Source organism: Euprymna scolopes, chromosome 10 (genome assembly GCF_053919585.1).
Source record: "Euprymna scolopes isolate OS-2025 chromosome 10, ASM5391958v1, whole genome shotgun sequence".
NCBI lineage: Eukaryota > Metazoa > Mollusca > Cephalopoda > Sepiida > Sepiolidae > Euprymna > Euprymna scolopes.
Window position 1 is genome coordinate 45,377,000 of NC_136491.1, and position 14,182 is coordinate 45,391,181.

Consider the following 14,182-nt stretch of genomic DNA (forward strand, 5'->3'; position numbering starts at 1 on the left):
TGTTCATGGAATCTATGTTTAGGTTTAGGCACAGATAAAGAGTGGGGGAAATTATTGATAGTGTTTTTAGTTAGACGAGTGTTTCTTGTAAAAGTTTTGCGAGAGGGGACCATAGATTGAAGCTCAGCTGAGCACTTGCCTTGAAAATAACGATAAAGCAAAGACAAACTCGCAACATCTCTTCTGTGAGAAAGAGGCTGCAGGGAAAAGAAAAGGATATCTCCTACAAGACTACAAAATCTATTTTGAACTCTATCAAGGCAGGATAAGTCCTTTCTAGCAGCTCCTGCCCAGATGCGGTAACAGTACTTCATCCTTGGACATATCTGGCTCTTATATAGACAGAATTGCATCAGCAGGGAGATACTGGATCAAGAGAAGGATCCCACCATTTTTCCAGCGGCCTTGACAACGAATTTGATGTACATGTTCCATTTCAGATCAGGAGTAAAGGTCAAGCCCAGAAGCTTGTCAAAACATGAGGCCTCTCCAAGACGAGAGCCATTCATTTCAATTGATGCCAGATGGGGATCAGAGTGTTGATGATGTAAACATAAAAGCTTGGTTTTAGATGCATTAAAAGTAACCAGCCACTTCTTTCCCCATTGTGCCGAAGATCAGAGGAGAGAGAATTGGAGAGAACTTGGGCGTTTACGGTCTTTGATGTACTACCATAGATGGTAGTGTCATCAGCATAAATGTCTACGAATGATGTAAGGATGTGATTTGGAAGATCATTGGTGTAGATCAGGAAGAGAGTTGGGCCCAGGATGGATCCCTGAGGGACTCTAACATTAATACTGTGAGCTTCTGATTTCTGCCCATCAACTACTACTCTTATGAACCTATCAGAAAGAAATGATTTAATAATTGAGAAGACATTTCCAGCTATACCATAATTGGAGATCTCGTGAAGTAAACCTTTATGCCATACCCTATCAAAGGCCTTTGATATGTCAAGAGCAATTGCCCTAGAAAGGTTGCCTCTATCGAGAGATTCGCTAATCCTATGAGATATAACTGTAAGCACATCTGCTGTAGATCTAGCAGAACGGAAACCATATTGTGTGTCACTAAGAAGGTTGTTTTTGCTGAGATAGTTCATTACTTTTCTATTTAACACAGATTCCAGCAACTTACTCATGATGCACAGGAGACTTATTGGCCTGTACTGAGAGGGAGATGACCGATTACCTGAATTTTTTTTTTTCTTTTTTTACATAGGCATTACCACTTATCAGGGCCAAGAAGCCACTCGAGGATAAGGGTTAAAGAGTGTACAGTAGAAATTGGGCAATATAGTAATCGTTAGTAATGGAAATTCAGTAAATTTGTTAACTTAAATGGAACGGCTCATCAAAAACTTGTTTATGTTAGACTTGAAGACAACTGGAATGTGAGTAAAAAAAAATTCCACTGAGTTATTTCCACTGGAAAGCAGGAAAATGGAAGACAGTTCCACAGGCATGCAGTTCTAAGAAAGAAGCTTTGTTCATGGAATCTACGTTTGGGTTTAAGCACAGATAATGAGTGGGGGGAATTATTGATAGTGTTTTCAGCTAGACGAGTGTTTCTTGTGAAAGTTTGGCGAGGGGAGGACCATAGATTGAAGCTCAATCGAACACTTTCCATGAAAATAACGATACAGCAGAAACAAACTCGCAACATCTCTTCTGTGAGATAGAGGCTGCAGGGAAGAGAAAAGGATATCTCCTACAAGACTACGAAGTCTATTTTGAACTCTATCAAGGCAGGACAAGTCCTTTCTAGCAGTTCCTGCCCAGATATGGCAACAGTATTCCATCCTTGGATGTACCTGGCTCTTATATAGATAAAGAATTGCATCAGCAGTGAGATATCTACTCGATCGATAGAAGGATCCCACCATTTTTCCAGCGGACTTGGCAACAGATTGGATGTACCTGTTCCATTTAAGATCAGAAGTAAAGGTCAAGCCCAGAAGCTTCTTAAATACAGAGCATACTGATGAGATTTTCCAGGGTGATGGGAAGCAATTCCCCTTAAGATAACGTTTAAACAGTTTTGTAAGTATGGGCGCTAGTTCTGGTTGAAGTTTTTTTGAGTACTATAATGTGAATACCAGCAGGGTTGGTTGCTTTACTGGAATCAAGATTTTTGATTAGCTTAGCAACATCATGTACAGATATTTGTATATCACATAATGTGTTTTCTGATACAGGAGGAAATATTGAGAGTTGGCAGCCTTGGTCGCAAAGGGAAGAATTAGCTGCAAAGTTCTTGGCAAAAAGTTTGGCTTTGTCTGATGCTGATGAGATTACCTCAGGTCTATTGATGATAGTTGAGATAGAACACACGCTTCTGTTCAAAATTCTGTTTGCTATTTGCCAAAACTGGTGGGAACCAAGCTGTTGCTCAGCTACTTTGGACTTGACGGACTAAGCATACAACTGTCTTGCATTCTTTATTACTTTTTTTACAGTGGTTGGTGAGTTGGGAGATCATTGATGTAGATCAGGAAGAGAATTAATTATCATAAAGCCAATTCTCTTTTGATTATTATATTGTACCTAATATATAGTAGTGATTTCAAAAGTTGAAAAAATGACTTGGTGCCATCAGTTAGAATTGAAACCAAAATATTTAGCACTCCAGCCTTAGTCATTACCATTTGAGCTATCGTCAGCAGCTATTTTGATCAGCTAAAAACCAAATTGAATTTGTTCCACAGGTCTAAATCCACTATATATCAAGTTTCAAGGCTGTAGACCAAAAATTTACAGTAGTTTGATAGAGACCGTTCTCCATAAGCAGACAGACAAGGTCACTTATATATATATATATAAACCAACGGTAAATAAAAAAATGCAATCATTTTTGTATCTCGGAGATGCATTTTGAAAAAATGTAGACAAACAGACACACAAACATAGTGAGTTTTATAAATAAGATTATACTGTGTCAAATATATAGTAGTGATTTCAAAAGTAAAAAAAAAAAAAAATGAACCGTGCCATCAGCCAGAATCGGTGCCAAAACATTTAGCGCTCCAGCCTTAGTTGTTTCCATTTGAGCTATCATCAGACAGATAAAACATAGTTAAAAATAAACCTACTTTAATGTATAAATGTATATTTGCGCATGCATACAAGAGCACTTTCGCCTGCCAAGTTCCAATTGTTTTCAATCAGCAGACAGGCAAGATCACTTTTATATATATAAAACGACGATCAAAAAAAAAAAAGAAAAAAAAAAAGAAAAATGCAATTATTTGACCCACCACGCACAACTCTGCAACCTTGCATCTCTGAGAAAATGCACTTTGAAAAAAATGGACACATACAGACATAGCGGAGTTAATATCACAAGCAAAATAAAGAGAAAAAAGTCTTCTTTGAAACAATTGTCTTAACAATGAAAATCTTAGAAAAAAAATAATTGGTGCTTCTGCAGTTTACCAAAGACATTAAAAAATAAAGATCTTGAAAAAGAACTAAGTTGTACATATCTGTTATGGAATAAAGTTCTAATATAAAAAAAATCGTTTAATTTGATCAAGTAGTTCTGTTTTTATTTTACAGAGGAAAATCAAATTTTGATGAAATCAATCGTAGCGCGGCCATCTTGGCTATTTCCATGGATGAGGAGGGGAGCACCAGGGGAAATAACTGCTTAAAGCTTGTCAAAATTTGATGAGATCATTTTGAAACATGGGCAGAAAAAACACCTAGATAAACATTTTAGTTTTTTTTCGTTCCTCTGTCCTTTTTTTACTCCCTTTTTCATTTGGTCCTTTATTAATCCCTTTTTAGTTTAAAGGCACCCTCCTCATCTGTGAAAATAGCCAAGATGGCCACGGTACGATCGATCTCATTAAGATTTGATTTTCCTCTGTAAAATAAAAAGTACTTGATCAAATTAAGCAATTTTTTTATGAGAACTTTATTCCATAATGGGTATGTACAATACAGATTTAAAGAAAATATATATTTTCAGTAAACTGCATAAACACAAATTTTTCTAAATTATTTTAATCATTTAAAAAAAAAAATTATATAACATTATTTGTTTTCTTGAATTTTCAAATCAAACTTACGAAATAATGTTTTCAAAGATATGACCAAGTTTTATCTATTATTTACTTATTAATGATTAAAGTAACGTTAAATTTTCACCTTCCTCAGATAAACAGTTTTATTAGAAAGCAATTCAGTTTGAAAGAAAATCATTAAATATTAATTAAATTAACAGTTATTTTAGGATAATCTAAACTTTGTATAGGGATAGTACAAGGATTGTTTGGATCGACATTATCTTTGAGATAATCCCCACAGACAAAAATCTGCTGAGTTATTGTTTGATGAGTGTGATGCCTATTAAGGATCAAATGTATTGGACAATGTATGCAAAGCAATCTTTTGTCTTACTTGTTCTGTTTTACTGTATTCATAGTTTTGTCATAGACAAACTAATAATAAATGAAATGTCTTTGCCCACCATAGATTTATAAATCATCTTTTACTTTCCACTAACATCTAGAAATGAGGATATTTATTAAGTAGTAGACCTGCAAGAGTCTAGATGGTTTATCAAGATAAAACATAACCCCCACAATCTGTTGAGTTATTGTTTGATGAGTGTGAGGCCTATTAAGGATCAAACTTATTACTAACGAGACAACCACCAAAACGTTCTCACAACTATTCCCTTTGGGATAGGGTCCAGAAAAGAGTTTTCAATCTAATAGGTCCCACTTTGTCAATTAAGCTCCAACCTCTGTCCCACCACTGCAATATTGCATCTCTGTGTTAGTTTTACAAATTTTTTAGTGGAATGTGTTCTGATGAACTTGTTTCACTTCTGCTCCCTTGACGTACATATCCCTGACGAACCTGCTTAACAAAATCTCACCCCTTCACTGTTGAGGTCCCTAAATGCCAGAAAGCTTTCTATTCTAATAGTTCCTTCCCTTGACTTTGGAATTCCCTTCCTGCTACCTGCTTCCCTGACTGTACTGATATGCAGAAGTTTGAATGTAATGTAAACCAACACCTTGTTAATCTTTCCTAGGCGTGGTCCCAAATAGTAACTCCTTACGTCTAAATGGCAATATACCTTGTTAGGGGTGAACGCGAGCGAGTAAAAAAAAAAAAATCCACAAAGTTATTTGAAGCATGGGGGTGTTGCTCATTCTGCTAAAAAAATAAATAAATAAATAAATAAATAAATAAATAAAAACAATTTTTTTTTTTTTTTTTTTTTTTTTAAATCGCCGTCCATTCCTTACAACACCGCTTTATCTGCACAAAACTTAATGACCACTGGGTAATGCTGAATACTGATCAACACAGAGGTGCATGTTTAGCAGATATCACTGAATGGTGATAAAACAAAGACTGTTGGACATTCGTAATCGAAACTTGGCGGCCAAGTCAGGTATAGACTGAAATTTATTTGTACCAAATATGTTCAGATTACCAAACAATGTGAATTTTAGAACAATTTCATGGTTTGGATTTGTTTTGAAGGGGCAGGGAGGAGGGGGGGCAACCTGTATCTGAATCTATTTTTGAAAGTCAGATTAGATTTAAGCTTCATAGCCAAGATTCAAAATTAAACTCATCATACAGAGTGCCCCTCTTAGGAGAGTTGGATATCCCCCTGCTTTAAATCAGTCCTCGTGAGAAGACGGTGGATAGGTGTACTAGTAGCTTATCTCTGTCTCCTGTTTTGTTTTTGCTTTTTTTTTTTTTCAAGTCAAAAGCATCTGTCAGGCCGGATTTGGCCCACTGACTGTAGGTTGGTGACTCCTTGATTTAAACGAATAGACTAGTTTTGTTTTCGTTTTCATTCAAGTTACAATATTGATTTTAAAGAATTAAGAGGATTGGGAACACGATTTTAGTAACATTGGAGGGGGGGGACAAGACAATTCATTTTTGTTTATTTGACCAACACACACACACACACACAAATGTAGTCATAGAAACATTCAACATTTTTCAGGGTTTTAAAATACTATGTCTATGGTGTTAAAACTTAACATTATTTGTGAATAAGTACAGCAGTACAGCACATTATTGTATCTAATGGCCTTTTAACGCTAGATAGCGTTCCTAAGCAATTCGAATATATACAATGTATAAACAAAAACATATGATCATATCACTCGATAGTATAGTTAATATTTTTTTCTCTAAATGGTAATAAATCCTTTTTATAATTAATAAAATTAATTGAAAATTGCAATAAGAAAATGTATTTATTGTTAAAAGAAGAAAAATAATAATTTTAAATTATTCACTGTAGTTTCATTGTACTACTTAGAAATTAAAATCTGTTTAAAATTTCATCCTTTGCCTCCACATTGTCATTGAAAGAAAAATGGGCATTTATGCAGGATATGGACTGTGCAATTTTTTTTTTTTAATAGGATTCTCAAGTTAAATTCTAATTTTATAGTATCTTGTTTAACGTTATTATTTCAGCAAGGTCAGTATTCTGTTTAAGTACCGAAAAATGTTTTCACACGTTAACAACACACTGAAAAATAATTAATAATAATAACAACAGTTTAGTTTGGGCTAAGGATTCATTTCATAATGATCATCCATTTCTTGATCAGAAAGCGTTCGGTGATTACTCGGTTTCTGACCACAGTGTAGGAACAGAACGAGTAACAATCTTTTCTTTTTTTGTATTTTTCAAATGGTTGTATTTTCGGGGGGGGGGGGCAATATGGCGGATGTTGTTGAGAGTGCCCCCCTCTAAATTCCACAATTTTCACTTTTTTAAAACTTTTTTTCCTGTTAATACATCGATTACAGACTTAAGTTTCAGATTATTTAAAAAAAAAAAAAAAAATGTTAATTTTCATAACTTTTCACGTGGGGTTCAGTTTTCAATTATAACGTTGTACTAAATTGAACACGAAATTTGTGACCACGATGAATAGGTAGATAGGTACATACATAGATGAGAGAGAAATAGAGAGGAGTAGATACATAGATGAGAGTGGGAGGAGGGAAGAGGTGGGTAAAAAAAATCTTCCTTTTTTGGTCAAGATCAAAGTGTAGTATCTGTTCTTCAGATGCTGCAGTTGCTGAAATGCTGCACTTCTATTTCTTGTTCTCTTTCGGTGCAGGAGAAATCCTTCACGACTGAGACAATTTTAATTTTTGTACCTTTTCTCCACGTTAAAAAACGACCCTGGTGTCTAACTCTGTCCCATGGGGAGGCATAGTAAATAGGTACATCAGAGAGAGTTCCTATTTTTTCATCGTGGTCACAAAGTTCGTGTTCAATTTAGTTAAACGTTATAATTGAAAACCGAACCGCCACGGGAAAAATTATGAATTTTTTTTTTTTTTTTCAATTTTTTTATAATCTGAAACTTAAGTCTAATCGATGATATTAACAGGAAAAAAGTAAAAAGTGGGAAAATGTGGAATTTAGGGGGGGGGCACTCTCGACAACGTCTGCCATCCGTATTACCACGACTTATGATTAATGTTGGGATAAAAGATAATATTTTTCTTTTTTTTTCCAAATTATTTTTCCATGTATTTTCAGGGTGTTCACATGTGTCTCATTTTTATTTTCCCGTTTATAGCATAGAGACACAAGATAAAGTGTTAGGCCTATAAAATCAACAAGGTTTTTTTTAACCCCACCCTCATTCTAAAAATAAATTTAATCGGCCAATTATTAAAAAAACACACACAATTTCGGTAAATGTGACAATCGGAATAATCGTCCGCGTCCACCGAAGTGATTTTTGATGGGTGGCCGGCTGGCCGGCTGGCCTATTATGAAAAAAATATTTTTACTTTTGTTTTATTTCATTTTAGTAAGCAGGATAACGGAATAGTAATTCGTTTTTACTAAAATAATAACAGGGAACAGGGGTAATACATCTTTTCTGGTAATAATAAAAATAAATTTCGTTTCACTTAGGAGTTCCGGTTCGGTGTTTAAGTTTGATCGACGAGGACGATTTATTTAGCGGTGATTTGGCCAGGGTATCTGATAGTTATCTTCATCTTTACATTTCCAAGTAAAAAGATTATACTTATCTAGTCCTATATATATATATATATATATATATATATATATATATATATATATATATATATATATATATATATAGGGGTATCATTACGATTAATGTTTCCGGTTTCCACTTCAGTTCCGGCTGTTCCTTCATTTTTAATTGATTTTTTTTTTACTGTATATTTGTTTACTAAATAGGTGAATATACAGGTAAAGGAAACCGGCCTCCCTAAAAGTTTTTCGGTAAATTTTTAGTTTACCGACCCCTTGGCATTCACCAAAAGAAGCTAAATATGCCACATGTAACAGGAATACACCCCTCCCCACCAACCGTCGTTGGCGCAAAAGAAAGTAAGGTTTATTGGAGGGGGATGTGATAAATTCCAAGAAATCTTGAGCCAAAGGAAAGAACGTAAAGAAAAGACCACAAATTAAAAACGGTATATAGAGTAATATTTATTAAAATAAATTAAAAGGTAAATATTCTTTCGCTACAACAGACACCGCGACCACTAGGCCTATTTTTTTTTTTTTTTTTTTTTTTTTTTTTTTTAGGGATATTTGATGCTGCAGGGCAGGCCATAAATCTGATAATCACAAGTCGCAAATTTACGGTTTGCATGGTATTAACCCCTTTTAATTGATCTTAAAACACACACACACAGTTTTCACGAGCTGTTTACAAAAGCATACTTTGTTTTTCGTTCTTTTTGGGGGGGGAGGGGGTATTCAAATATAGAACTTGTGTACTTTAACAGGTACTTCTGCAATTTAATTAACCGTTTTTCCATGGAGGGGCAGGGGCGGGTGTGTTGTGGCGGCCGGAAAAACGGTTGGTACTTAATGACGAATGTGGACCCTGCGCAAGCATTTGTCTATTTAGCCATGAAAAACTTTTTCAGGCCAAAATAAATTTTTAAAAAAGCCCCTCAAAAAGTCCAAATTGATTTTAAACTCCAAATTAATCGAGCGTTTTCCGTTTTGACTTTTTTTTTCTTTGAGTAAATTTCATTCATACTTTTATTTTGTGCTTGTTTTTATTTTATTTTAAATTTATTTTTATTTTAATTCATTCTAAATTTGTTATTTTATTTTCATTTTAAATTCATTTTTATTTTATCCAAATATTTTTTGTACATTTATAATAGTAAAAAAAAAAATGCTTATGCAACTATTTGAGTGGACAAAGTACTTCGATTTTTCTTAAGAAGAATCGAAGTACTTTGTCCACTCAAATAGTTGCATAAGCATTTTTTTTTTATTATAAATGTACAAAAAATATTTGGATAAAATAAAAATGAATTTAAAATGAAAATAAAATAACAAATTTAGAATGAATAAAAATAAATTTAAAATGAATTAAAATAAATTTAAAATAAAATAAAAACAAGCACAAAATAAAAGTATGAATGAAATTTACTCGAAGAAAAAAAGGCAAAACAGAAAACACGCTAGATTAATTTGGAGTTTAAAATCAATTTGGCATTTTCTTTGGCTTTTTAAAAATTATTTTGGCCTGAAAAAAGTTTTTCATGGCTAAATAGACCAATGTTTGCACAGGGTCCACACTCGTCATTAAGTACCAAACGGTTAATTAAATTGCAGAAGCACCTGTTAAAGTACACAAGTTCTATATTTGAATACCCCCTCCCCCCAAAAAAGAACGAAAAACATAAAATATGCTTTTGTAAAGAGTTCGTGAAAACGGACTGACAGCAATATTTTTACTCTTAAATGAGGTGAAAACTTTATTTTATGAAAAATATTTGTTGTCATTTAAAATGTCCGCCATGTATTCATGCACCTTGTGAAACGTCAAGTGACTACGCGCGTACGCACATTTTAGTAAGAAAGTGAAAAAAAGATTGTCCGTTTTTATATCGGGTAGCGGAAAATATCCGGAAGGGTTGTTTACTAAATAGGTGAATATACAGGTAAAGGAAACCGGCCTCCCTAAAAGCATTGAAGACGAAAAATGTTTTAGGGGCCATGTTTTGGCTGTTTTGGTTCCGTTTTGCTGTTTTTGGCGTTTTTTCCTAAATGGGAAACAAGATGGCCGCCAGCAAAAGCAATAGTGATTACGTTGGATACTGGATGTCTTCAAATATGGGTAATTGCGCGTTTGCGCAAAAAATAAATACGATATTCGTTCTCAGCGTACCCGAAAACTTTAAAAGTCGACAAATTAGAGGTGAATGCCGAGGGGTCGGTAAACTAAAACAAAAATACCATTAAGAAAAAAAAAAAATTTTTTAAAAAGGTATTTTTTTTACGACCTCCCCCACTGTAGTATAAACACTCCAACCTCCCCATATTAAGAACGGCTTTCGGAATAAAGACCTCGAAAGCCGTTAACATGGAGTGTTTGGGCGGTGTTTATTCCGAACGCCGTTCTTAACATGGGGAGGTTGGGGTGTTTATACTACACTGGGGCAAGTCGTAAAAAAAAAAAAATTTTTTAAATACCCCCAATAAATTCTTAACATACAGAAGGGCAAACGGAAGTGAATAGGAAACAGAAATCGTAATGATAACCGTTGTTTTATTTTGTTTAAATAACTGATACAGTACAGTTTATGAACCATGTTGAATACGTTAGAAACCGATTCTTAGCGTTGTTAACTATGCTGTACTTTTACATAATTTAATAAGCAAAAGATACTGTAAAAAAAAAAAAATATATATATATATATATATATATATATATATATATATATATATATTCAAATTGAAAATCATATCTAAAAAAATATTGCGGTTCCTAATTTTTGCAAATTTGAACATTTAATGAATAAACGATAGTTATTGCTGCAGCGTCTCGTTCGTTTGATTGAAGTATAAACATTTACAGAAGGAAAGAAGAATTATTTCTCGGAGTTTAATACTACAAGTTCATATATTATAATTTTAAAGTCAAATGGTCTAAAGAATCATGTTAATTGGTGACGACGGCTGGTTAAGTATTTTCTACTTTAGCAGAAAAATGTAACGCTGGAGAAATTGTTTTGTCTGTCGTATCGTTCAAAAGGTTAAAACGAAATTATTCTAAATATTTGTATATTATAAGCTGGATAAATGTTCATTTCACTCTATAAACAAAAGCGTTTCTTATTGGTATTTTTTTTTTTTTTTTTTGCTCCATTTAGGGCTTAATAAAGGGTCCGCGTGCGCATTAAAGAATACGGACAAGGGAGACAAGACCGGTTTAATTCAGTTGTCGCAATGTGATTTTGACGGTCGTAAAGTGAGTAGAAAAGGTGGACCAGTACAATCATATCTTTTGCTATTTTTTTTTTTTTTTAATTTCTTTCTACAAAAAATGAAAAAAATATTACTGTAAATAGTGATAATAAAAAAGTTTCGTTTGTATATATATATATATATATATATATATATCTCAAACAGATCCTAATTAAACAAAAATAATATAGCAAGGGTCCATGTTAGCACCCACTCTTACCGTTTTCATGGCAGCTTCATGCGTGGTTTGCGTCCTTAATGAAGTCATCATCCCTGAGCTCAAAATTGTGATGAACGCGAATATGCGCTGCCGCTACCTGGCCATTTTCCGACTGTTTGTGGCACTTACAAATCAATCAATCCGAACAATTGATCTGTCTCTACGTTTTTGTTATGCAATTTTTTGGACGAAATACGATTGGTTTCATTCAGTCGAGGCGTGTAATTTTCGGGTTAGTTTGTTTATTTTTAAAGGTTTTCCTTTTTTGTGTGTGTGTACGTTTTTTTTTCTTTTTGTTATTATTTTATTTTGTTTCGGCTGGGGTAAACTGAGACAACGACAAACGCATCAGTTTGTGAGTGATTCAGTTGAAGACCCGAGGAAATGGACCCGTTGAGAGTTACTTCCCTTGCCTCTTGTCAGCGTTCAGCAGATCATCAAGTTTTAGAAGAGGGGGGAAATCAGAATACGATGTGTATCATTTGACTTCTATGTGCGTGCGTTTCGTCTTCCCCCTCTCTCGGATTTGAACACAATACTTTGCGTGTGAGCAATATTGAAATAAAAATCCAATGTAAAAATATGAAGTTATCGAAAAAATAGTAATTTAATACAGTGACAAATTTTGGGGGAATGTTTGTCGAATTAAATGTCACTCTGTTCTCATGACTTTTTTTTTTTCTTGGCAAAGTAACTTTGATTTTTGAATCATCAAAGTCTAAAAAGAAATTCTTGAAATGTTGGAATAGAACAGTTACTAGGTTTGTTTTGCAATCGACAGATGTACGAAAAAGCGGTCAAAAACAAATGTCTAAAAAATAAATGTTATCAAAGGCAAAATAAGTTACTCTTCTACCTATCTGGAAAAGTTTTTAATGGTTTTACTCATATTAAAACGTTTATTACATTCGAAAAACATCGTATCGAGCGTTGGGGGAGAACAAGAAAATGGCTGCAAATAAAATTATTTACAGTTTTGAAAAAAAAAAAAACAAATGACTTAAAAATAAAACAAAACACACCCAATATATGTTACCGTGGCGTATGTGATGGTTTAGTAACAGTATTTTGTTAATTTTTTTATGTTTAAGTCATTTTCAAAACTTTAAATATTTAGGTATACATTTACGGATCATTTTTCCTATTCTCACCTAACGCTCAACACTATATGTTTTTCAAACGTTTAATCAAACGTTTTAAAGTGAGTAAAACCACTAAAAACCTTTCCAAATAGGTAGAAGAGTAATTTATCTTGCCTTTGATAACATCCATTTGTTATATATTTAATTTTTTTATCACTTTTTACGTACCTCCGTGTATTTAAAAAAAAAAAAATCACTTGTATACATTATAAATAATGCATGCAAAATAAACTAATAATATTGTTGAAGGAAAAGAATAATAAAACTCATTTTTTTCACAAAAATTTGCACATTTATTTAATAAACACATAATTCAACATTTGGTAAAATATGAATATTAGATTTAAATTTGAACGTTCATGAAAATGTTTACTTTGTTGCTGTGATATTCTAACTAATTTATTTATTGGCAACCTTCTGTTTCTAGAGACAGTGGCATTCTGCACCTAGTTTGGTTTACTACAGCGTCTGCTGTGGCTAAATAATTCAATTTTAGATTTGCAGCTACGTTGGCAGGTGTTGCAGTTATAGTCAGCAGTAGGAATGGTGGGGGTGGCAGATGTAGACTGTATCCTCTCTCGCCTGTAGGTTCTCTTCCTTAACATTGTCTTTCTCTCTTCTTTTCTGCAAATTTGATACCGTCTTTGACCGTTGCTTGCCAGGTTGTGCGATCGGATGACTCTGACTCGAGATCTAACTAATTTAAAAGGTTTGTATTCAGAACATTAGAAAGTTTCATCAAATGTCCTGCCTTCTTTTTTGTTTTGTACGAAAATCACTTCAGACAAGGCATGAAGCCATTTTATGTAAGGAGCTAATAAGAATGTGGATTGTAAAACAAACTTATTATTGGTTGCTCTCTCTCTCTCTCTCTCTCTCTCTCTCTCTCTGTTTTTTATGAAAACCTGTTAAGTCAGATGATTATCGCAAAGACAGAAGATGCCTGTTGATCTTAATCTTTGAAAGACCAATGCTGTAGGTAGGAGGAAACAGTGAGCAGGAAGAAAGTTTCACAAGTCTGTGGTTCTTGAAAAGAAGCTACTGGTATAAGAAGTTCTATTACAATGCGTTATTTAAACAGTGAATTGATGGAGACCACTAGACCAAAAGAACAAGCTGAGAAAAAGAAAGCAGTATAGGTGAATGAAATATGATTAGTTTCATTCTGTCGAGGCATGTAGTTGTTGAGTTCTGAGGAATACATGCCATAATAGTATCTATAGGAAAGACCGAGATAAGCAACATCGCGTCTGTGAAAGAGAGGTTGCAGAGAAGAAGAAAGGGTAGGAGGGCCAATCAAATTACAGATGCGTTTCTGCACTTTATCAAGGCCCCTCAAATGGGACAGAGATTCACCAGCCCAAATATGACAACTGTACTCCATGCATGGCTTGATAGTAGATTTGCAGAGATAAAGAATTGCCTCAGGATTTGACAGTCTGAGACCAGGCTCCAGATATTCTCTCAAATAATGGCGATTGCGAGACACTCATCAATTTGTGATGGCTGCCTGGTATGACATGTTATTAATAGATGCAGGCAGTTGTTG

General features: G+C 33.9%; 1 protein-coding gene across 10 annotated transcripts in view; it reads right to left on the minus strand.

Moving 5' to 3' along the window:
- The window catches only part of LOC145285966 (casein kinase I-like), a 205,235-nt gene extending 193,316 nt beyond the window's left edge, over positions 1-11,919 (minus strand). For 8 of the 10 annotated variants that reach the window (XM_080134500.1, XM_080134507.1, XM_080134496.1 and 5 more), the window contains exon 1: positions 11,492-11,883. In XM_080134500.1, coding sequence (XP_079990626.1) covers positions 11,492-11,542 — 51 coding nt within the window. In that variant the 5' untranslated portion in view covers positions 11,543-11,883. Of the gene's footprint in view, positions 1-11,491 lie in introns of all 10 variants that reach the window. The other 2 variants (XM_080134506.1, XM_080134499.1) reach the window with 2 other exon arrangements.
- Between the last annotated feature and the right edge of the window lie 2,263 nt (positions 11,920-14,182).